At 40.3% G+C, this 24,896-nt stretch overlaps 1 protein-coding gene across 2 annotated transcripts in view; it reads right to left on the minus strand.

Annotated features, from left to right (window-relative positions):
- Positions 1 to 24,896, minus strand: part of adcy1a (adenylate cyclase 1a) — an 80,134-nt gene that overhangs the window by 34,197 nt on the left and 21,041 nt on the right. For both annotated transcript variants that reach the window (XM_038291772.1, XM_038291773.1), the window contains exons 4-6: positions 20,704 to 20,815; positions 10,682 to 10,809; positions 5,520 to 5,678 (exon numbers count right to left, since the gene is read on the minus strand). In XM_038291772.1, the coding sequence (XP_038147700.1) occupies positions 5,520 to 5,678; positions 10,682 to 10,809; positions 20,704 to 20,815 (399 nt within the window). The remainder of the gene's footprint in view (positions 1 to 5,519; positions 5,679 to 10,681; positions 10,810 to 20,703; positions 20,816 to 24,896) is intronic.

Below are 24,896 nucleotides of genomic sequence, written 5' to 3' on the forward strand. Positions count from 1 at the left end.
ATGATTTTTTAATTATTTTTATTGATCCGCGGACACCCTGGTTCATCTCGCATGCTCCCTACGATCTCCAAGAAACTCAGAACGGCGGTGTGCAGCCACAGTGGAGGATGTATGCTTTGCTTTGTGCAGCGGTCTGGAGCTTCTGGATTTCGGGGTAAAACTCCTCTTGGACGCGATGGCGACTCTGCATCGAACAAGACGAACTCAAAGAAGAGATGCTAGCGGTAAATATATGTTCGATTACTGCCTGCTAAGCTAAAAGCAGCCTAGCCTAAGCTACCGGCTAATAGCGGCTAATAGCGGCTAATAGTAGCCTTGCTAGAACAAGCTTTATTAAAGTGTATTTTTTGTGATTTACAGGAAGCAGTACGCCGTCTTCACAACTCGGAGACTAATTGCAGGCGCTATGAACCGGAGCAAGGGTAAGATTTAAAGAATATGCTTTCATTCTGCGGTAAAAGGCAATGGATACGGATGGATACCGATCATAGCTTTTACATTTTGTTTTCACAGACCTCCCATCTCGGCAAGTCCAGATTTGCACGATGTTGATAAAGACGACATTGTGTGTAAGTGACTTGTTTTAATGTTTTCTCCTTCCTTGTTACTGTGACTTGCGTTAGATTTTTTATTCATACCACTCTCATTTAATTGTTTTCCAGCTGCCTGTAAGACGTATTTTCAGACTGTACGCAGGAGCTTCAGATATACGCAGCCAGCCACACGCTGCGTGCGGAGGCTATCTGCTCGGAGTCGGGCCAGAAGAAAGAGGGTAAGACTTTATTTGGTGACTATTTTTCAGGTGCATTGATAGATGTGTTGTGTCCATACGCAGTGCGCTGATTCATTGTTTTTTTTTTCAGCTGCTGAAAGCGAGGCAGAGTGTGCTAGCAGATGAGGAAGTGGAACTCTGGAAGTCCGCCTTCCTCGGCGGTGTCTCTGGATGGATTGTACGGTCGCCGCCATTTCGTAGGCCGGATCTCACTGAACTCTGTGTTAAGCTGCAGTCCCGGTTAGAAGCGATGCCGAAGTACAGGGCCACGCACACTAGGCGTCTGCACATCGGACCTGCCTCGGAGGGAATGCTGCCAGTTACCTCCAACCCCGAGGAAGCAAACGGACCGTTCACGGAGTTTTAATTTTTAGAAACGCATGTGTTTGGATACGCGTTGTATATAGTTGTGTTTCAATAAAGCTCTTTCTTTGCATAAACAGCTTCCTGGCAAATCTTCATTTCCTGTATAAATTCATTCATGTCCTTGATGGTAGCATAATAATTGTGTAGTAGTGTAGGATAACATAAATACACACCATATGAATGAATAAATATATGAATGAATAAATATATGAATGAATAAATATATGAATGAATAAATATATATATATATATATATATATATATGAATAAATATATATATATGTAAATTTATATGTAAATATATATATATGCCAACCAATCACGAGCGACTTTACTTGTTTAAAAAGAAGTGGTTCCGTCCAATACTCAGTAAGAAAATTAAAGCCTGGCGTGGCCACGTGTGGTTTTGCTGCCAATCACGAGCGATTTTACTTGTTTGAGAATAGTGGTTTCAGCCAATACTGAGAAGGTTATTCAAGCCAGACTTGGCCAGCCGCGCGGGTTTGCTGTATTCATATGCTAATTAGGGCCATTAGTACAGCTGATCGCTCTCCACATACGTCACGGTACGTTTCCGACAATTTGTGGCACGACAAACGCGGACAAGCACGGGTTGCAAATTGTCGGAAACTGACGAAAATCAGGCAGATCTGCGGGAGTTTACGGGGGTTTACGGGGACGAAAATCTCACTTTTCATGCAGTGCAAACCGACACTTGCAGTAAAATCTGTTCATTTATTTTGGGTTTTTTTTAGTAAATCTTCAAAGCAAAACTATCTCAAGGAACTTAAAAAGGCTGCAAGAACAAATTATAGAAATATATTGTCAGTGCAGTTCACTCATATACAACAGCTTTTAAAACATTAGAACATTGAGAAGTTGAAGATTTTTTTTGACACTTATTCAGGGCCAAGGCATATCTTACACCGAAATATCAGGCTTCTGAAAGGTGAGTCCATTTTCTTGAACTCAATACTTGTTTGGGCCTTTTTCACAGAAATTAGTGCATCATTGCAATGGCAGATCTAGGTGGTTCTGCTGGGATTTTTAAAATACCCCATAGATTCTTTATTGGATTCATTTCAGGCCTGTTTGCTGGCCAATCAGGTCCAGTCACACCATGTTGATTTAATCTGCTTTTGGAACCTCTAGCAGCGTGGGAAGGAGTCAAGTGCTACTGGTAAATGAAATCAGCCTCTCCATAAAGCTTGTCAACAGAAGGGAGCATTAAGTGCTTGAAAATTGTCCTTATTGACATTGGACTCATGAAAACACAGTGGAGAAACACCAGAACATGTCAACCCAAACTAAGATTGGACTTAGAGCAGAGACGATTCTGTATCTCTCCACTTTTTTTCAGACTCTTGAACCTTAAATTAAATTTGCAAGTCAATAACGTGATGCAACCTGTTAGGTTTAGGAATATTGCTTATCTTTTAACCAGTCTGGCTGTATAATTTGATTAAATTCAGTCAGGAAGTGTCTTGAGATGACATGTGTTGTGAATTAGAGTATTGGATATAAACTGAATTGAAATGGAAATGATTTTAACTGAATTATAATTAAATATACATTTTATTTTCCTCAGAAAAAAGAATGTGAATCACATATCATCAGTCCAGCTCTTACTGTATCCTCCATTGCAAATGTGAGATTTGGTTAAATAGTAGCTAACACAATAAATGCCACATTTGTAGCCCATGGGTAGGATACATCTTTGCAAAGCGAAACTTGATGTGAACTTGAGGCAGCAGAAATCCCTGTTCCTCACTCATTTATAAACCATAATAACCAAAACTGCAAAGAATAAAACCTTGACATTAATCACTATAGTATTTGAGATATTTACATGTTTAAGATGTGCCTCTAAACATGTTCAATTAAAATTAAATATATAGTTATTATTCCTATAACAAGATAGTTGTGATATACAATATATATGTTTATTATGCATTTTTGTAAAAGAAAAGATTTTTATTCACAGAAAGCCAACTGAATCAGTTCAACAAAATGCCAAAGTTGGAATGTAACATTCTGGATCAAAGCTCATTCATATGAAAATGAACTAGTCAAAGTCTAGAAATAGATCTAAATGGATGAATTTGTGAAAGACCTTAGAATGTATTTTCACAATAATTTCTTATTCAATCTGATGTAATTAAAGCTATTTAGCAAAGAAAATGTACAACTATGTTTTAAATTGTGTTTATACAAAATTAATCTTTAAAATTTTTGCTTATGTTAATACATGTGGAAGTTCTTAAGAAGTATGAATATTTGCAAGGCATTTTGTGATTTCAGTTCATCCATAGACTCCGTGAAGCACCTTATCACTGTCACTGACAATGGACACTTTCAAAGCTGACCTGAAATATTGTGGATCTCTTTCTCATAATGAAACCAAGCCGCATATAATTTAATAACATTTCTTCTCCCAAACCTGCTTCTTCCCTTATTCTTATTGTATGGCTCATCAACTGTATCCTCTGTTTTGACTTAAGATCTGCACACCTTTGGTTTGTATGATCTGCTATACTGTCTAAACTGAACATAATACTTTGCAGCAGTTCATTCTCAAAAAACTCTATTACCTCTTTCATTTCTACAAAAATACTACCACTCACTGCATAGATATATCGCTCGCCCATGCTGTTCTTGAGTTTTTTTTCCATGTTTTTAAATTTTTTTTTATTTTAATGGTAATATGACTTGTAAAACCTCTTTCTAGCTCTTAAGATAGTACGTTTGACCCCTAAAATTAAATGATTATTACTTTAATGTAAACAAACATATTCATCACTATGTGTGTTCAGTTTTCCTTTGAGCATCATGAAGCTAGTATTGGAGACTGAGAACAGCTGCTGCATAAATCAGCAATTAAATGACACTTGTCTTGGTGCTTATGAATGACACACAAGAGTGCATACAGTGTGAAAAACTGTTACTGCAGAGGTATGCATTTATAGACAACAGAAGTCTGATTAACTTAAACTGATAATATTGAATTACCTACATAACTTGTGACAAAAGCCACAAAAACAAAATGTCTAGAAAATAACAAACAGAAATAAATGTTGTTATGAAATAAGACAAAGCTACAATAAGAATAATGTATGCTCATTTATTCAGAAATCCCTAACCCAAAGTTAACATGCATTAAACAGAGTCTATAAGGAACTTGGGGAAAAACGTTAGAATGCTTTGGTATAAATATGCGGAGTGAATTTTGTTCCAAATCTGTTTTGATTGATAATATGGAATTACTACAATAATGTTTGACAAAAGCCCAAAATCTATATATATATATATATATATAAATATATATATATATATATATATATTTTTTTTTTTTTTTTTTTTTTTTTTTTGTCAAGAAAATCAAATAAGAGAGAAAAATTGTTATGAAATAAGACAAAGCTACAGTAGGAAGAAAGTATCCTCGCTAAAGTATCCAGATGTGATTTCAAGAAACCTTTCAAAAAAGTTGAGTAACTTGGCTGTTTTTGTAAGATTTTGTTATTTCAACTTAAAAAAAAAAGTTTTCTTAATTAATTTATTTTAAAATATATATTGAACGATTTTAAATTTTGTTTTTTCCCCAGCATAGATCAGTGCATTGTTGCCTGACATCTCTAAATCTGGCTCATTGTTTCAGAATACTTGGGTTAATTTAGATGCCACTTTGCAAACCAGTGTCATGCTGCCACATTTTGTTAGCAGGTTGTCTTTTAACTCTTTTAAATAACCAACACTCGTTCAATCTTCTTTAATTGCCCTGCCATTAAATTCATCTTTTAAAGTGCAATCCTAAGCTTCCACTTGGGATTAATCTCTGGATTATTTGTCATGTCCGTAAGCACAGAACAATCAGATTTTTGGGGAGGTTTTTAGCAGCTGTCTTGAGTGACATTAAATGATCATTAGTTTTTCTGTCTCAAAAATAATTTCCTTCATTAATGTGAATGGCTTAACAGTGCCTTACAGATTGGTGGCCATTGCTGATGTTTTTCCTTGGTAATTTTGCATTTATAGAGCTGGTTACACTGATCATGATCATTTATCCAAGTGCGTTTGATTATCAGCACCTGGCTGGTACTTTTCCTTTCAAATGGAGTTGAAACACAGAAGGCTTAGTTAATCCTGAGCACACAGCTTTTCGTTTTCATAATTAAGAAATCCAGCTGCACTTAGCAGTGTTTAAAAGGCACCAATTGCTGGATAATCTTATTCATCATTAACTTATACCCTGGTCCTCTATATTTAGAAAACAGTATACATGGGTGATTATAATGATTATAATTGTGTTTTCCACACAGCTTTTTTCTTCTTTTCTCTGTTAGAGTTTGATTCAGTCTCAGAAGTTCTGACAGTTGTTACTAACCCAGGCAGCCCACCGGCCTCCATCACATTTGCCAATGTAACATCGTTTGACCAGACATCGTACTGCCACTTCCTCAGGCCCAACACACCACACAGAACCCGTCCGGTATGCAGTCCAACGCGCATATTTAGATCCACCTCTGTTGCTTCAACCACCGACCTACAGGCAGATAAAAAAAAAGAAAGAAAAAATTGTACATTATTCAAGTCAAATGGAATTTTTTTAATGTATTTGCTCTAATTTCGGCAATGTGTTTGAGGTCAAACATCAACAAATATTTCAGTCATGTCAACTTGGCATCATAGAAAGTTCTGATACATTTGCAAAGTCTGTTTTTTAAAATAATAGCTGCCTGTTGTATTCAAAGACTGAGCCACATTTTGACTGGAAACAAAACTCTCCTAATCTCACCATGAGCTGTCAAGTCTGACAGCCCTGCAACAGAAAAGTTAATTAATTTGTAACTGTTTTAACAAGTTTTAGCAGTGTTGCTTCTCTCTACATGTAAATCAGATGACACAAAGCAGATAACTTCCCATGCTGTTACAGAAGTTAACCTCTCAAAACCCGTTTTGGCGACCTCGGCGACCCGTTTTAAAGCGTTTAGAAATAACTCAGAATGCATGAAAATTACACTGATAAAATGTTTACCAATATAGACATCCTAGACATTGTTGGAAAGCTTAGATTCTCCACAATTCAACCACCTAGTTCATTTTATGGACATAGTGAGCACCAAAGGATAATTATAGCACCATGTGGAAATGTAGCATGACAAAGCAGCCACAACAAGCAAGCATGTCTTTATTACTGCTGTTAGGATAGGATAGGAATTGCATACCCAATATGCCATTCCCAATAGAATTTTCCATAAATTAGGTGGATATTAAGAGGTTAAAACTGCTGAAACATGCCAGTTTGCTGCACCAACATGCAAAACTAAAGGGAGTTTTCTCTAGCTAAACCTTACGGTGCAATCTTTAAATGCTCTTCTTAAATCAGTATACATCCCAGAAAGCATAAACCTGCTTAAATAATAAAAAAAAAGTTCTCACTGATGATCAAATTTAAGAACTCCTGCATTTAATATGAAGAATTTGCATAAGATATATGTTCTAGGAATACATTAGGAGGTGAAAGCAGTTTTGTGTCACCAAAAGAAAGTATATACATACCTAAAATATGAAATGTGGTTTTCTTTCTGACATTTTTTTTCCTTCTTTGGTTCCTTGTTTGATGACAAAATCAGGGCCACCTAAGTGTGTGGGTGTCTACATGTTTGTTATCTTGTGGGGACAGGGTAAGGCCAATTACCTGGGAATATGCTACATTGTAAGAGTTACCCTCTAGGGTTGGGGGTGTGGTGAAGGAGTGAGCTATGAATTGAGTTGAGTTAGGTTCAGGGTTAGGGGCAAAAGTTTGTGTTACGCCATACAAATTTTTATGATTTTTATTAATTCTCAACATACATCTTGCATAGTATAGCAAAGATTAGCTTCAATAAACCACCTTATAAGGGTCTTCATCGACAGCTGGAGACCTGTCCCTTTAACAGGATGTGGGGCTGAAGAACAAATTAGAGAGCAGCAAAAGCTTGACAAATTCTGGGTTTGAACCTGTGCATAAAGAAGAAATGAAAAAGAAATTGTGCCAACCAGGTTGAAGGAGGAATGTCTGTGCACCCCCTCTACTCACACACTCACACGCTAATGGATGATTATGCACAGCAGAAGCCTGCCCTCTGAGATAAAACATCCCTTCAGTGGCATCCATCCACTCAGACACAGCAGCAGGGATCAAACGTGTCAGGTAAATGTTCATGTGAGAAAACGAGGTAAAGGTGCTGTTTATTTGTGTCAATATGATTTACAGGGAAGGCAGGTTGTTTCCATTTATTTATCTTATGTTGGAGGTTTTTTAAGGTGTTTTTTAATGGTGTAACTGTAGTTTGGGTCTTGTTTGAAATAATAAAAAACACTTAAGTCCAAAAACCTTTAGGGTTATTTACCCTAAGGAAAAACTATCTAGAACTGTTGCATCAAAAAAGACTCAGGAACAGTTTATATCAAAAAGCTCTTAAGGCAACCATGCCCCTGTAGGCTGACCCTAAAATTCCCGGCAAAAAAAATCTAATATATCACATAAACCTATACATTGTTTTAGCACAAGCTGCAATTTTTGTGCATGCTACATTTCGTGTTCACATGTTCCTCTTTTCAAGGATGGATTTTAAACAAATGTCTGAGTATAATTTGAGCCCATGTCTGGGATAATGTTCATTATGGTGACATATGACTATAAAAGCTCTAGTTTACTGATTCATGAGCACTTCATATGACTGTTTTAACTGTAATGTTGTATTCAAACTCATTTTTGCAACAAGCCACAGCAGGATAATACAGGAGGGTGTTAAATCCTGCTTGGCATTTCTGCCTGTCGCACCTCCTCCGGTGCCCATGGGTCAGCTGCAGGGTCATCAGCCAGGAACCACCATTCACCAACGTTTCGCCCCTTTAATCCTGGAACGTCTCCTGGTGGCGGGGCAGTGACAGGGGCGTCTCCCTGTCACCCCCTGCAGCTGAAAGATGTTATTCCCTGCAACTGTTATCTGGGGGTTAGGTGTTATTCCCCCAGGTTCTGTCCTTCCTCCGCAGCCAGAGCCAAAAGCTCCCTTTCTCCGCCTCCTCAGCCAGTTCCTTTGTTGCCTTCCTCAGCCTTCCTCCCCTGACTCCCACGTCTTTCAGGAGGCGTATGGTCGACAACCCTGTGAAGCCTCGGCATCCGACCTCTACTGGGTAGATGGTAGTCTTCCAGCCCGCCTCCCGGCACTCTGCAGCCAGCTCTGAATACTTGGCCTTTTTTCGCTCAAAGGCAGCTTCGATCCCTTCCTCCATTGGCACAGTGAGCTCAATGAGGGCTACCGCTCTTGCCTTTATGGACCACGCCACAATGTCTGGTCAGAGAGATGTGGTGGTGATTTCTGTAGGAAACTGAAGCTTCCTGTCCAGGTCAACCTTCATGCTCCACTCCTGGCCAGTAGTGAAGGGCCTTGAGGTTTCTCTTTGCTTGAAGCTTCTGATTCCTCCTTCCGCGACAAAGATGGTGGGGTCCTCTGCTGGCGATGGTGTTCTACTACCCTTTCTGCGCTCCTCCAGCACTTCGGCTAGCTTTCTCAAGACCTGGTCGTGGCGCCATCTATAGCGGCCCTGTGAGAGGGCCACTTTGCAGCCTGACAAGATGTGCTGGAGGCTTGCGTTGGGAGCATTGCAGAGTGCACAACATTCCTCATTTCCGAACCACTGATGAAGGTTCCGAGGACAGGTAAGCGTGTCATATGTTGAGCGGATAAGGAAGCTAAGTCTTGCCTGTGGGATCTTCCACAAGTCTGACCAACTGATGTTCCTGGTTGAGATTCCCTCCCAGGTTGTCCAGCTTCCTTGTCGTAGCTGAGACACAGCCTTGATCTTATAGCGGTCTTCCTCCATCCTCATCACCTCTGCCACCACCATTTCCTTTCTTTCCTTGTGTTGGGCCTTGGACCAGAAGCGTGGTGCTTCTCCCCATCCTAGGCCTGCTCTTCCTACCTGCACCCTGCCTACAATCTCCTTGTGCTGCAGCCGGCTTACCGCTTGGTCGACCTCGGTCTGGGCGTTCCACTTGCGGCCAGTCAGGACCCTGGCATTAGCATTCCTAACCAGCTCATCTGTGGACTCCCGTAGCTCGAGCACCAACCTGGTCTTTTCTTGCATGTAGCCCAGCTGTAGCGATCTTAGGGGTAGCTGGAGCATGTTCCTCCCAAATAGGCCAGCTTCAGAGAGGCACCGTGGCAGCCCCAACCACTTTCGGATAAATGAATTGGCTTTCCCATCCATCCTACTCACGGTTGATGAGGGGATCTCACTCATTTTCAGGGGCCACAGCAGTCTCTGGTAGAGTGTAAATTGGTAACACCAGACCTTGTATTTGCCCGGTAGTTGGCTTTGGTCAATTCTCGTCAAGCCATCAGAGAGCTGCTTCATAACGGTTTTCCCCATTTGCTTGTCAGAAAGCTCGGCAGTGTACTGCCTCCCAAGGCTTTTGATGGGCTGCTCTGCAAGGAGTGGGATCTTCTCTCCCCCGACGACAAAGGTGGTGCTGTCGTTCCGGACACCTCTCCTGAGTGACAGGCTACGGGACTTGGAGGGCTTGATCTTCATCCTTGCCCATGACATCAGCTCATCAATCCTCCTCAGCAGTCTTGCTGTACATGGTGCTGTCTGAAGGAGGGTGGTGACGTCGTCCATGTAGCTCCTTAGCGGGGGGAGCCTCTGGCCAGTTGGCAGTTTTATTCCTCCTGCCATCTGCCTTGCACCGATGAGGATTATTTCAAACGCTGCTACAAACAGTGTAGGTGAAATGGCACACCCCATCGCTATTCCGACTTCAAGCCGCTGCCATCCAGTAGTGAAGTCAAGGGCAGAGAAGCACATTTGCAGGTTGTTAAAATAGCTTTTTACCATGCTTCTGATGCAAGCAGGCATGTGGAAGAACTCCATGGCGTAGATGATCAGCTGGTGTGGGACAGATCCATATGCATTGGCCAGGTCAAGCCAGACGACATGCAGGTCAGTCTTGTCGCGCTTAGCCCTCTGGATCTGGTCCCAGATCATTGTGGAGTGCTCCACACATCCTGGGAACCCTGGCACCCCTGCCTTCTGACAGTTGGTGTCGATGTATTTGTTCTGGAGCAGGTAGGTCGTCATCCTTCTGGCTAGCACCGAGAAAAAGATCTTTCCCTCTACGTTTAGAAGGGCGATGTTACGGAACTGCCCTATGTCCTTGGAGTTTGTTTCCTTGGGAATGAAAACCGCTACTGCTCTTTGCCACTCTGCTGGAATGAGTTGTTTTTTCCAGGCAGTTCTCATTAGGTACCATAGCAGCTCTAGTACCTTATATGGCTAGCAATAACTGTATCTACAGGTTATAGGAAATGCAACAGGAAAGGCAAATCAAGTGAACTTGAAATGATTTAATTGAAAGAATGTATTTATAAAAATAAAAGCCAGCAAAAGTACAAAAACTTCAAATAAAATTCATATTTTTACTTAAAATTACACCTTCTGCCCTGCCATGCAGGCCTGTGGGGGATGTATTTGTTTTAATTGCTTGTGTGCATTACTTACGCGATTGTATCAATCATATCCAGTCCCATCTCCACACAGCAGTGAGCATGGTCTGCCTTGGGTTGCGTTAGTCCTGACACACAATAGTAACAGTCACCCAAAATTTTTATGCGCCTGCAGTGATTCTCCTGCAAGCACATGAAGAAAACTATAGGTGAATATCTAAAAACACCTGTATGGGGAGACCAATTAAGACAAATTTACAAGCATGTATTAGGTAATCCTTTAAGTTCAGTTGACATGGCAGCCATTGGATATATTTACAGCTACAATGAGGTAAATTTAAAGTAAAGTTGAACAAATCATATGCAAGTCTATGAACACCTGTGAATATCAGTTGTAGTTACATGTCATGCTTATAGGTTGGTTAAGTAATATATTTGTGCAGCAATCTTTGTAGATCACTAGTGATGAGCACAGTGACGCACCCACTTATTGCATTGGTAAAAACAGTTATTGCATGTTCATTATTTGAATTCTATTTGAATTCTATTCTGCTAAACTCCATAAGGTTAAAAAAAATGTTGGATTCTTTTACTGTGTTGATCGAATCTCCAAAATGCATGCTATCAACAGCATTGGCTGGTCCTACAGGCCATAAAAATTTAATTTTGACCAATATCTTTAAATCAAATCTGCAAATCTGTGACACTGATTTTGATTTTTCTAGCCAGTAGAGGTATGTGACAATAATTTCTTCCTTTTCATTATTTCTTCTTTGTTTTCTACCATAAAAGGAACCACACAAGCTACTGTTCTCAAAGTAAGAGCTCTTTGAAGCTAATTAACCAAGGTCATCCTCTGGTCAAACATATAGGAGCCAAAGCATTAGATAAGAAATCTAACCAGGAAAATTTTCTTTTGTTGGGTTTTGGTTTTCCACTTATTCCCAAAAAGGTCTTTAAAATACTTAAAAAAAAATTTCTGTTTGAAAAGATGGCAATGCTCAGATAAATCTCATGAAACCTACTAAAGATGAATTTAGATAAATTGTGACGTTTCAACATTTGTCAGACAACTGTTCAACATTAGCGAACATTAGCTCCTGCCACCTGACTGACGCAGTCTGTGAGCTGCAGCTGCACCCCTGATCATGTAAATCAGAAATGTTGCTCGTGAAACCATTTGTGCGTTTGTTGTTGGGGCCAACTCTAATTGCTCCGACATGCTCTTGAAGTAGAATCCCACCCACACCTTCTCCAAACAGATCCTTCTATTTGTCACAGTGCACATTGTGCGCAGAGCTGTTGAAGTCAGAACATGTACAAAAATAAACTCACACCTTAGCACCGCATTATCAGTCAAGAAAACACAAACAGCCGCATCTTTACATGTGAACACTTTTACTACACTGTACTTGAATTTGGTTTTGTGCACAGGGTTTCCTTTTGGCAACTGTATCGCTCAGTTATCAGACATAATGATGGCAAACCCCAGAAAGCTTCCCCTGCAGGCAGCCTGTGAGTGACAAACACACATATTGTACGTGCACGCAGACACCCACATGCACACAGATATAGGGAGGATTCATGACAACTGCAGGGTGAGAGGAAGAGATGAGAAGAGGGAAGATGGGGTGCTCTGGTTTTCTGCTCACGGGAGCAGAAATATTCTGGCGTGGGTGGATATGAGAATTTAGAATGTGGATGATTATCCCTGCCCAAGGAATAGAGTTGTGTGTGTGTGTGTGGGGGGGCACATTTGTGTATCTGTGTCAGAGGAAACGAGAGACGAATCATCATCTGAAAGAAAATATGGTTCAGCATCATTGTTTGCTTTTAGAAACACAAAATTGAGACGTTAATCCAGCCGATTTAGATGGTGGGTTGATGCGCGGCTGCCCTCACCTGTCACCCACCTGGTTAAAGGTTTTGCTTAGGTTTGTATCCATGATGGTTAGGTGTAGTTTAAACCCTCACGGACTAAATGTGTCATGTAGCGTACAACAGTCAGGCTCAGCAGCTGTGACAGAGCTGGTTTCAAAGCAAGTTTCTCCCTGAGCTAACGCGACAGGGTATAAATCTCAATTAGGATGCAGCTGCTGCACACATGGAAGCAATATATCCTCATCACAAGATGTCCATAATATGGGTTTGCAGAGCATTAGAGCGGTGGTAGTGAATCACATATCACCTTGTATCTTGCTCTTTCAGCCCCCTCAGTCGATCTCCCTCTGTTAAGCCCTGACTGATTGCGGCAATAGAGAATTAACTCAACTGGGATTATCCTGCCGATCATGTGACTGTGAACATCTACATGTTCGTGCGTGTTATAAAATAAAAGTAAACTGTCTGATGACATCTTCTGGCTTTGCGGCAGGAGAGGTCATGAATGTGTCACACTAAAGGGCTAGGGTAAAGTTCTCAGTGTGTATTTCTGCTCATGATGTGAATTGAACTACTTAGCAATTGTAACTATTTAGCACTAGTGTCGGCATATTTAAACAAAAAGGTAGAAGCAAAGATAAGATAAAAATGTATTTAAAAGTTTTACAAAGAGGTTACATGGAAATATGCAAGCCTAGAAATACCAGTTCAGACAGTGGTTTTAAACTCTGGAAATAACATAAATGTAGAAACACAAAGGACATAACTTTTAATGTGCTTCTTTAAAAAGTAAACATCACTGCAAACAAATAATCCCACTGTTCAAAATGTTGTAATAAAATAGCAGTCCCCCTGTTTAACAGCTTGCAAACTTGACTGCTCATGACAACAGGATGATAAGCATGGAGCACACTTGGAATGACACAGTCAATGTTAAATTTCATAACTGCAGAGTTTTGTTTCTTCTAACTTAGCCGATAACCACCTGACATATGTTTTGTACTATTAAGAAATACTCTAATTTTAGAGAGTTTAGCTTGTGTTATTACCCTAAAGTAGTTCCCAATTGTTCCAATTTAAGAATGTGTGTTAGGCTTAAATGCTGCAGGATGTAATTGATGAGACTATGTAGATTTGGTGGTTAAATACATTACAACATAATTATGCAGTGGTAACAAAGTAAGCAAGTTGTGATTACAGTAAATGTCAACAAAATGTTTACCTGTAATCATCAGTGCACAATGCAAGAATAAGAAGTAGATAAAGAGTCATTTTTATTTTAAGCAACACCATTTTAAGCAACACCAGGGGCGCAGATAGGTTTTTGAAACTGTGGGGGACAGTTACTATAGGGCTTGGTCATCGTGACGTAAGCACTTCGCGTCGCCGCCATGTTGAATGCGTCTTTTACCGCAGCTCAGACTACTCCCTATGACTCCCGCGTACTGTACTCCCTCTCAGCCGTGTTTTAATTTGATTAATTTCACCTTAACTTGATTTCAACCATGGTAAACCGTTGCTGTATTGTTGGCTGTAACAGCTCAACACATGATCGCCATGGAAACATAGAAAATGGGTTAACTTTCCACCGCTTTCCTGACTGGAGGCGTAACCATGGAGACCAAGCGTCAGAGATAAAGAGAGCTAGCTTGGATCTCGGCTGTAAGACGACCGAACATAACTTTCCACAGTATTCCAATGTCATTGAGAGTGTGTTCCCTGCATTTTCATTCTGGTAAGTTAAAGATGCACGGTTTTATTTTATAGCCTACATTGTTTCTTTCCTTCAAAGTTGGGATCTTTTATGGGAAAATAATAAAAACGGCAGCGGGAAAAGGCTGAAATACGCGAGAAACCCGGAGGGTTGGCAGTTAATGTTACTAACTACACCTTTGAAACACATAGCAGCTAGTTAAAAGTACATTACATGCGTGAGTGGTTGTTAGCATTAGCGGTTAGCAGTTGCTAAACTAGCAGGTTCCAGAGCCCGTCTGATCACAGCTTACCTTTGTACGGATTACTGTGTTCCCACTGTTTGCTGGCTTTATGATCTGCAGCTCCTGAACCCATCCATTGGTGAACTGCACATGAGACTCCAAGGACTTGTAGCTTGGGAACTGTTTTGAAGTATAGGCGCTCACTCATCGGTGCTCCACTCATTGTTTGGAACTTCATATGGATCCAAATTATTAATGATGCTGATTTTGTCACCATACCGGTCCCTGGCTTCTCTATTTAATGTGTCCCGGTAAATTCCAGATCCTTTTCGGGATTTTAACGTCTTTTTTCTCTCTACTTCTGTCTCTTCTTTCAACAACAACGTTGTGTCAGAGCTATGCTTACGTTTGCGTAGCAGTCAGTGTGGCTGCGACGTCCCACAATGCAACGTGGATCCCGAGCCCTATTACTGGCTATTACTCAGCTATGACAACCCATCAATCTTAATTGCCCATCATTGCAAGAAAATAACATCTATTGGTACCAAGTACTCACCAAACATGCCACATGACGTGTGAAAAAAAAAAGGTTTTATTTAAACATGGACTGACTTTAAGTGCAGGCTGTAAACACACAGAAACACGAACAGCAAAGCCTACATATATACAAAAACAAATTTGTAAATAAGTACTTTACATGGCTTTTCAATAAATGGCCTCAAATGAAGAAAGTTGTGTGTCTACTTTGTCAAGGACTCTGTAGAACTCCACTTTGTGGTACTCCACAGCAGATTCTGGCCTGTGTGCAGGTGCTGGCCCAGAATATCTCTTTGGGGGCCTATGTGTTCGAGATAGAGCAATGGGCTCTAGAGACAGCTTCTCAGCCATATCCACTGCTTCCTTAAAGACTGCCTCAAAGTGGGCTGGCTTTCTTTTGTCCCGTAATCTCTCTTGGACAACAGAGACTGCAGAGACCATGCCCTCCAATGTCTGGGTGCTTTTTTGGAGCGATGTATTCAGCACTTCCAGTTCGCTCATTACATCTAAGGCCAGTGAGCCCCAGTAGCTCCAATTTCAGTAAAATCTCAGGCTTTTAAATGTTGTAAAATCACCCATAAGTTTTAGGTGTTTTAGTCCTTTATAATTAAATTTATACATTCAAAAAACATAAGGAAGTTATTATCAACGTCTCACTCTACTTTACAGCTTTGTATTAACATTGCTTTAATGGGTGTTATTGTGTACAGCTGGGGATGTTAAGGGCCATGTTAATTATAGATTAAATAATTTACTGTTCTGTAGTTTAAGCACTTGTCATATTTGTAACATCACTAGTCTTTCCTGTGACATGCACCTTTTATTTATTTATACACACACACACACACACACACACACACACCCACATATATATATATATATATATATATATATATATATATATATATATATATATATATATATATATATATATATATATATATATATATATATACATATATATATATAAAAACTGTTTTCTCACCCCTCGTGGGGTGGTATGTGTCATCCTCAAGCTGGGGTCCTCTACCAGAGGCCTGGGAGTTTGAGGGTTCTGCGCAGTATCTTAGCTGTTCCTAGGACTGCACTCTTCTGGACAGAGACCTCTGATGTTTTACCTGGAATCTGCTGTAGCCACTCTCCCAGTTTGGGGGTCACAGCCCCCAGTGCTCCAATTACCACTGGCACCACTGCTGCTCTTACTTTCCACATCTTTTCTAGCTCCTCCTTCAGTCCTTGGTATTTCTCAAGCTTCTCGTGTTCTTTCTTCTTGATATATATATATATATATATATATATATATATATATATATATATATATATATATATATATATATATATATATATATATATATATATATATATATATATATATATATATATATACATATGAGAGAGAGATTCTTTCCTCCGAGTTACAGTGACATAGACAAACTTGAAGATACATGACATCCTCAAATTTCTATTCTATTAAAATTTATGTATCTGTATAATGGGTCTGTTCTATATGTTGTCTTCTCAATTCAGAAGGCCCCATGCCTGTCTTTGCCTAGGGCCCTAAATTTCCTAAATCCGCCCCTGTGTAGTGGAATTTGTCTAGCTTTGAAGTTCGTTTTTCTCATGATTCAACCTGTAACAACCTAAACCATTTGGCTTGGCATAAATACGGATTCAAGTAGCCTACTGTAGCCTACACATTTCTGAAAGACCCCCGACAACTCCGGAAAAAGTCGGAACAGTCGATTTAATTATAAATAAATAAATGCCAGTCGATTCCCCCTGCCTCCCGCCTTATGACATTGGCACCTCTCTTCACGCTATTCTCACTGACCGTCTCTACTCTTTTTTCCACGGCGACATCGAACAGACAACCAAAAAAATGCAAGGTGATATGATGAACAGTTTACTTACAGTTGGTGCTTTTCGAAAAAAGGATGCAATTGTTTTCTGTTTTTTCGGTTTGGCTGGCCTCATGTTGATGTCCGGACTCCGGAATTGGGAACTATCCCACCACTACTGTCTGTCTGAGTAACCATGGAAACCAGGCTCGAGACGTAAACGCCAGAGACAGGATAACTTTTAGATTAGAATCTCTACGACGCAGGCAGCCTGCAGTTAAACAAAACGATTGCCTGTCTATGATCTGACTGTTTTATGTTGTTGTTGCAAAGCAGTGAATTAGAAAAAGCTTTTTGATTTTCTGTGAGTTTCGCCGTATGTTTTTTTTTTTTTTTTTTTTTTTTATAAAAGTGGGGGGGACGGATTGAGGGTCATTCGAATCTGTGTACGTCAGAACACCCCTGACGTACACGCTATCTGCGCCCTTGAGCAACACCATTGTAATTTTGGGATAACAGCATCTTAAAGTCTGAAAGCCAAAGAGATTTGCTACTTGTGTTCAGTGACCATACTTGTAGTGTATAATAGCATCCTTTGCCACAGCATCTCTTGATAGTAAACTTAGAGAATATATCAGCCTACTTTTCAAAATGAAGTCTCTTATGCAAAGTATCTTTCTAGCTACTGCTTGCATTTAAATTTAAGAGGTCAGCTACAAGAGGGTTACAAGAGGGCTTTATAATCGACATTCTATTTCATTTAGATTTATGACACTTATGTCGAAGAACTGAAGTTTCTCTTAAGTTCCCCTTGTTCCCGTTATTTTTCTGGCTTTATTTTTAGACAAAAAAAGAAACAGCTATAGAAAACATAGTAATAAATTGTTAGAACTGTAATAATATTGTGACTGTTACACTGGTAGCCAGTATCAAAAGTTTTATTTGAAGCATCTGCACCAAATTAGTGCTTTGATTGACATGTAATGTGTCTAGAATCTCTTCGCTCCTCTGGTACAAAAGTCATGATTGTTGCTTCTTCTGTGCACCTTTTAGAACTACAGTTAGACAACAAAGTATACATAATAAGCTCACATAGTCCACAGAGTGGTAAGAATCTGTAGAAGGCACCACCTACTACCATTAGTAGCCAATGCAGGTGTAGTGCATTGCGAATTATTTATTTTTTTTAGAGCAGGGGCTGTTTAAGAACTGGGGTGAACTGAGCTTGGGTTCCTACCAGCAGCTCCAGTTTTATCACATCAGGGAAAAATCTCAGTCTGCTGCTACGACCACGATAAGGGTTCTTTAGAAAACACGGCACAATGTGGTAAGAGTGGAGAAGGTGTGAGATGTTAATTTATGTAAGTCGATAAAATGTCCTCTGCGGTGACCGAAAGAGGAATGTATGTGTCTGTGTGGGGCTCATGCAGTATTAATATGATTATAGTGGTCTGCCGGCAGATAACTGATCTCTCACTTAATCTTCTTTCCTGGAGAACGACGCTGGAAAGGCTTACTGATGCACAGTGTGGGCTGTCCTGCACATTAACAGTAGTCAGAGTTGTTCTTTACTACACGCAGAAATTTCTCCAACGCGCACATTTAATACAATCCGCCTCCTCAGCCCTTATCGCTCATCTGTTTAAGAATCAGCCCTCTCGTCTCCAGTTCATGACCTTTTTCTCCTCCTCTTCCTCCTCCTCAGTGTCAGTCAGGTCTCTCTAGTCTTACTCTCAAAATTTGGATCAATACATATATGGCTTGGTATAATAAATGAGTTCCAGGACTTAATAATACATTCAGTTTTCTTGGACACAAACAGCTCACTGGAACACAAACTCACTAGCTGCCTCCATGGCTGTGGGCTGAGCAGGGTGGCTCAGTAACATTTCTTAACAAAAGTTAGAGAAGAAACTTTCTAATGTGTATTTGTTAGCTAAATCACACCAATACAATGCAGAAAAACTGAACCCGCAACAAAAAAAAACACAAATTAGCTTTCTAGATGTTTCAGAATTACTGGAATAGAAGAGAGATTTGGAGAGATCATATTCTTACTGTCTCATCAGTTCATAAACTCTGCATGAATAGCTCAAAGTTGGAACTAGCTGTTTGATCAAACTCAGAATCCTCAACTAAACATCTGCTTCTCCATAATTTGAGGATGGTTGTGGGAAAAATAGCTAAAACAGTTGCATTTAATTTCTTTTTCTTATATAAAATTTTGATTTAATGTTAAAGGATATCATTTTAACATAGTATAAAAGTAAAATATATCAGTTAGCCAAAAGTCTAAGTTTCATCCATAGTCAGTTGCCAGATGAGAGAATAAATACATGAGAGAATAAATACATGGCAAAAAAATTATTTGCACATACTAAACGTATTTTGCAGCAGAAGCAGCAAGACAAAAATACAAAAACAACATGCAATAAAAATGCAATGCAATGCAGCAGATGTGAATGAATACAGCAATAGGATAGAGGGTTTACAAAAATGTATAAATATAACCAGATTATATCAAAAATAAGATCATGCCGTAAGAATGGATTTTAAACATTAATGTTGTTATTCTGTTTAGTGGATCTTACTACTTACAAATAAGTTACTAGTAAAATTGTAGAAATTGTCAGATACATCTCATTATTAAGCATACACCAAATATTACAGCTTTAGTTCAAAGTGTTTGTAGCAGCCTTTCTCTAATCTGTTTATGTTTCTATCTATCTGTATCTATATCTATCTGTCTATCTATTGATCTTAAATCTAAATATTAGATCTGCTTGTGAGAGATTTTTATCTTTGTTAAACTGTCTACCACTTTCATGATATTACTTGCTGCACCCTTGTCGTTTGCTTTAATTCCCTCAATAGTAGAGCAACTGCCCCACAGACAGATGTTAAAATATTAAGAAAATGACCAAAAAAGGCTTTTCTTGGATCCTCTTTGTTACCTTTGTACAAAAGTTTATCTTAATGATTTTGACAAATTATGTTAGTTGTTTTGTACATTAGTTATTGGTGCATTGTTCACAGTACCACCATCAGTGTATTAGTGTGTCAATGAATGGGTTAATGACTTAATGTAATGTAAACCTCTTTGGTCAAGTCTCCTAACTCCTAACTGACCATTTACCATTTATATTTATATATTTATATATTTATATTTTGGAATGTTAATTGTTTATGGTGCTCAGTGTCTATGACTGTGAATTAATTTGTATTACTTAAATTAATCCATGCACTGCTTGGCTTAATAGCTTTGTACAGTAGGTATACTTGCAGATATACATTAATATCTCCTGTTCCTTTGCTGTTTCCAAAGTTTTCACAACAGGTACTAAAATTGATTGAATTTGCTTTCCTTTATCCTGCAATTCTTTATAATCCTATTCTCATTGTTGTTTTGTTATTTATTTCTGTAATTCCAAGGTTTTTTCATGTTTAATGTTTATGCCTATAATGGTCTGATACATGCTTAATCTTTTTTAACCTGAGAAATGTTCTTTGAGATACACTTGGCTGAATGGAAATTTAGAAAAGAGCTGACAAATGCTTTGGGTTATTTTTCCCCCTTCTACATTATGATCATTAATATATTCTGGTATAATATTTATATAAAACAATGGAAAAGCAATGTTTGTGAATGTTACATGAAAAATATGTTTAAAAAAAATTTGAGTATAAATACTTATCAATAAACAGCATATGATGCCACACTTAATCATTTTATACAGTACTGGATTTGGATTTAATGTCTGGGAATATTTGTAGACACAAAAATTGGCTGCACCATTAATAGGGCTATTTTTCTCTTATTCCAGATTTTGTCTGTCATTTGAAGTCAATCGATTTATATATATGGGACAATAAAGAAAAATTACCGTTGCCAATTCATCGAACTTCCCAAAGAGTTCATTGAGCAGCTTGACCAGTTCCTGAGCAGTGCACTGAGAAGCCAAGCTGGTGAATCCCACAATGTCTGCAAACAGGATGCTGGAGGGGTAAAAAAAAAAAAAAAGAAGAAAATAAAAAACAAGACATTTTAATGAGCAGTGAAGAACTAATTGTTTCCCATCCACCTAATGTACCTGCTATTTCATAAAAAATCTAACAAACAGATGGAGTTAGTGCACTGTGGTGTGTTCCCCATCCCCCTTGGAGATAAACATACAGATCACTGTGAAGCAAGAGTAATTGGCTAACAGTGATCAGCAATGAAGCAAACAGCAAGTACTATAATCCAATCCCTGATGAGTGAAGGCGTCTTTTAGGCCAGCCGCTAAATCAATTACAGAGCTGAATTGCCTACTGCTGGCTAACTAAAGTAGTGCACGGGGAAGGTGTTGAAAACCACTTAGCCCCTCATTCATTTGCTCAGAGGCAGCCCAGATGGCAGCAAAACAAGGTGTTATGGATCTTATTGACTCAGTAGAAACGCACTGCTCTCAGTGGAATGTGTATCAAAGCTGGAGGAGGATTTGACTTAATTACTGTATGATAATTGACTCTAGTTCTGAGGAAGGAAAATACAGAAAAGTATTTTCTGTAATTGTTGGGAGCTGGAGATATTCCACCTTTTTCCAGCAGAGTCCGCCATGGATCCTCTGAGGGAGCCTCCTGCACAGCTGCAGCTCGTCAAGATCATCAGAGGATCCACTACTTAAGCTGTCTTCAGACCTTGCCTCAACGCCGCAGTGTTGTTCCAGTTGGTCAGCGCTTAAGCCTAGATCCTCAGAGTAATTTGATGACTTTTGAATCCAGCTTGGATTCTAATCCTTGTTTCTGTTTTCCAGGAAACCTGTGCCTCCTCTGTGTAAGCTCAGGAAGAGCTAACCTGCCGAGCCGACCCTCAGAGCCAAACCTGAAGATTCACAGTGAACCTCCAAGCAGCTCTGGACTAGAGCTGGGAAACCCAAAGCCAAGGTCTGTTCAAATAAGACGTGAGACGCTGAAGCAGCAAACGGACTCTGCTGATGAATTCATCTCCAGAACCAACAGAGACTCTCCCAAAGCTAACCTCAAGAACCCTCAAGGTACAACCAGTAAACTTCAGGAAATCAAACCTCTGTTGGCAACGCTAACTGAACTGTCTCTCACGCAGACTCCGGTGAACCAGAATCCAGGCCCCGAACCTGAACCAGTGTATACAGTGTGCATGTGCATAGATAAACTGTTAAACTTTCATCCTTGTGTCCGTCAAGTGGTGTTCTGCATTCTTGGGTCGCTTTTAGTGAACCCATCATGACAGAACACTGCGGCCAAACTCAAGGCCCAGCAGATCACCTCACCCGTCGACTGGAGGAGCAGGATGCCCAAATTCAGGGACAAACCCAAACGCTCCGTGAGTTATACCGTCTAGTTGACACTCATAACCAGATGCTACAGAGCTGTGCTAATTATCTGAACAGCGCTAATGCTGTACCACAACCATTTCCGGGTCCAGTTCCACCTCCGAGGACACCTGCAGTGTCGTCATCAGAGTTCCGTCCTAGTCTCCCAGAAAGATTTTCTAGTAACATGAAAGATTGCAAAGGATTTTTATTTCAATGTCGGTTGATTTTTCAGAACTCCCCTGGCTGTTTTTCCACGGATCACAAGAAGATAACTTTCATTCTCTCGCAGTTAACAGGAAGAGCCTTGGAATGGGCTCAGGCAAGATTTGCCGCTGACGATAGCTTAAACTGCTACTACTCTGATTTCATCTCTGAATTTACCCAGGTATTCAACCAAGAAACTGACCAAACTATTGATTCTAGAGCTCTTTTCAACCTTAAACAGGGAGACTCTTCGGTGGCTGAATTTTCCATTAACTTCCGGGTTAAAGCGGCAGCTTCCGGATGGAACCAAAGCGCTTTAAAGGGAGCCTTTTTCATGGCATTAAACGAGCACATAAAAGATGAGCTCGCAACCCTCGACGAACCTGCTACCCTCGAAGACTTAATTCGCCTCTCCATTAGATTGCATAATAGAATTCGTGCCAGAAACAGTTCAAAGAAGCAGGGTATACTTTCTTCTGCCTCACATAACGTGACTGTTTGTTCTTCCTCTACAGAGCAGCCGCCCATTCAGAGGCCTAAGTCCCAGTCTCTACCGTTACCTGTTCAGGCCTCTCATTCGGGTGAAAGGGATGTCGAACCCATGCAGGTGGGACACACCAGGCTCACTCCAGAGGAGAGGCAAAGGCGTTTTCATGGCAAACTATGTATCTACTGTGGTGAGAGTGGACACTTCATTGCTTCCTGCCCGGCTAAATCAAAAGCCTGGGCCCGCCAGAGGATCTGAGGAGTCTGGCGGGCCAAATAAACTCTAAGAAATCTCCTCGACTGTTACTGCCTGCCACGCTTTTCTGTGCTAATCAGAGCCTCTCTTTCTCTGCATTCATCGACTCAGGCTGTGAACGTAACCTAATCGATTCTAACCTCGTCCAGCAACTCCAAATTGAAACCATTCCTCTGTCTCAGCCTCTCAGTGTATCCGCTATTGACGGGAAAAGACTCCATCAAGTTACCCACCAAACTCAGCCCCTCGAGCTACTTCTGTCAGGTAACCACCGAGAGACTATAAAATTTTTTGTTTTTCCCTCTGCATGTTCCCCGCTGGTGCTCGGTTTCGAATGGTTGGAGAAGCATAATCCTCACATTAACTGGACTGAACGTCACCTGGAATCATGGTCCATCTCTTGCCATGAGACATGCCTGCGTTCTGCTGCCCCCTTGGTGGGGTCTCCTAGAGGTGGGGGGGAGATGGACTCTCCTGACCTTTCTTCAGTTCCTTCTGAGTACCATGACCTAGCCCCTGTCTTCAGTAAGGTCAGTGCGACGTCCCTACCTCCACACAGACCATACGATTGCGCCATTGAACTTTTACCTGGTGCTCCTTTACCTAGCAGCAGATTGTATAATATTTCCAAGCCCGAGAGAGAAACAATGGAAAAATACATCAACGAATCATTAGCTGCTGGAATAATTCGCCCTTCATCCTCTCCATTGGGCGCCGGATTCTTCTTCGTGGGGAAGAAGGATGGTTCCCTGAGACCTTGTATCGACTATCGAGGTTTGTATCAGATCACTATTAAAAACAAATACCCACTGCCTCTCCTTGCCTCTGCTTTTGAGCCCGTACAGGGAGCTACTGTGTTTTCTAAACTGGATTTAAGAAACGCTTATCATCTCCTTAGGATCTGTGAAGGCGACGAATGGAAAACTGCCTTCAAAACACCCTTGGGCCAATTCGAATATCTTGTTATGCCCTTTGGTCTCACTAACGCTCCAGCCTGCTTCCAGGCCCTCGTAAACGATGTTCTAAGAGACTTTCTCAACGTATTTGTTTTCGTGTACATTGATGATATACTCATTTACTCCAAGAACCTCAATGATCACAAGAAACATGTCCGTCTTGTTTTACAGAGACTGCTGGAAAACAAACTGTTCTGGAAAGCCGAGAAGTGCGAATTTCATCAACCTTCAGTCACCTTTTTGGGGTTTGTGCTCGAGGGCGGCCAGGTTAAACCATCTGAGGACAAGATTAAGGCAGTTTTAGACTGGCCAGTTCCAGAGAACCGCAAACAGCTACAAAGGTTTTTGGGTTTTGCTAACTTCTATCGTAGGTTTATCAGAAACTACAGCCAGACCGCCCTTCCATTAACGTCTCTGACCTCTGTCAAACGCAGTTTTCAGTGGACTCCCGAGGCTCAAGCAGCTTTTGAAAAACTAAAGTCATTATTTTCCAGAGCACCAGTCCTTATGCAACCTGACCCAGCTAAGCAGTTTATCCTTGAGGTGGATGCTTCAGATTCCGGTGTTGGAGCAGTCCTTTCCCAGAGACTCGACTCAGATCAAAAGATACACCCTTGTGCTTTCTTCTCCCGTAGACTTTCTTCTGCAGAGCAAAATTATGATGTGGGTGACCGAGAGCTTCTGGCCATTAAACTGGAGTTGGAGGAATGGAGGCATTGGCTGGAGGGAGCTGAGCACCCGGTTCTTGTATGGACAGACCACAAGAACCTGGCTTACATCCAGTCAACCAAGCAAGCGAATCCACGCCAATCCAGGTGGTCAATTTTATTTTCTCGGTT

This window comes from Cyprinodon tularosa, unplaced genomic scaffold (assembly GCF_016077235.1).
Source record: "Cyprinodon tularosa strain WSP-4 unplaced genomic scaffold, ASM1607723v1 ctg30, whole genome shotgun sequence".
In the NCBI taxonomy this organism is placed as follows: Eukaryota; Metazoa; Chordata; class Actinopteri; order Cyprinodontiformes; family Cyprinodontidae; genus Cyprinodon; species Cyprinodon tularosa.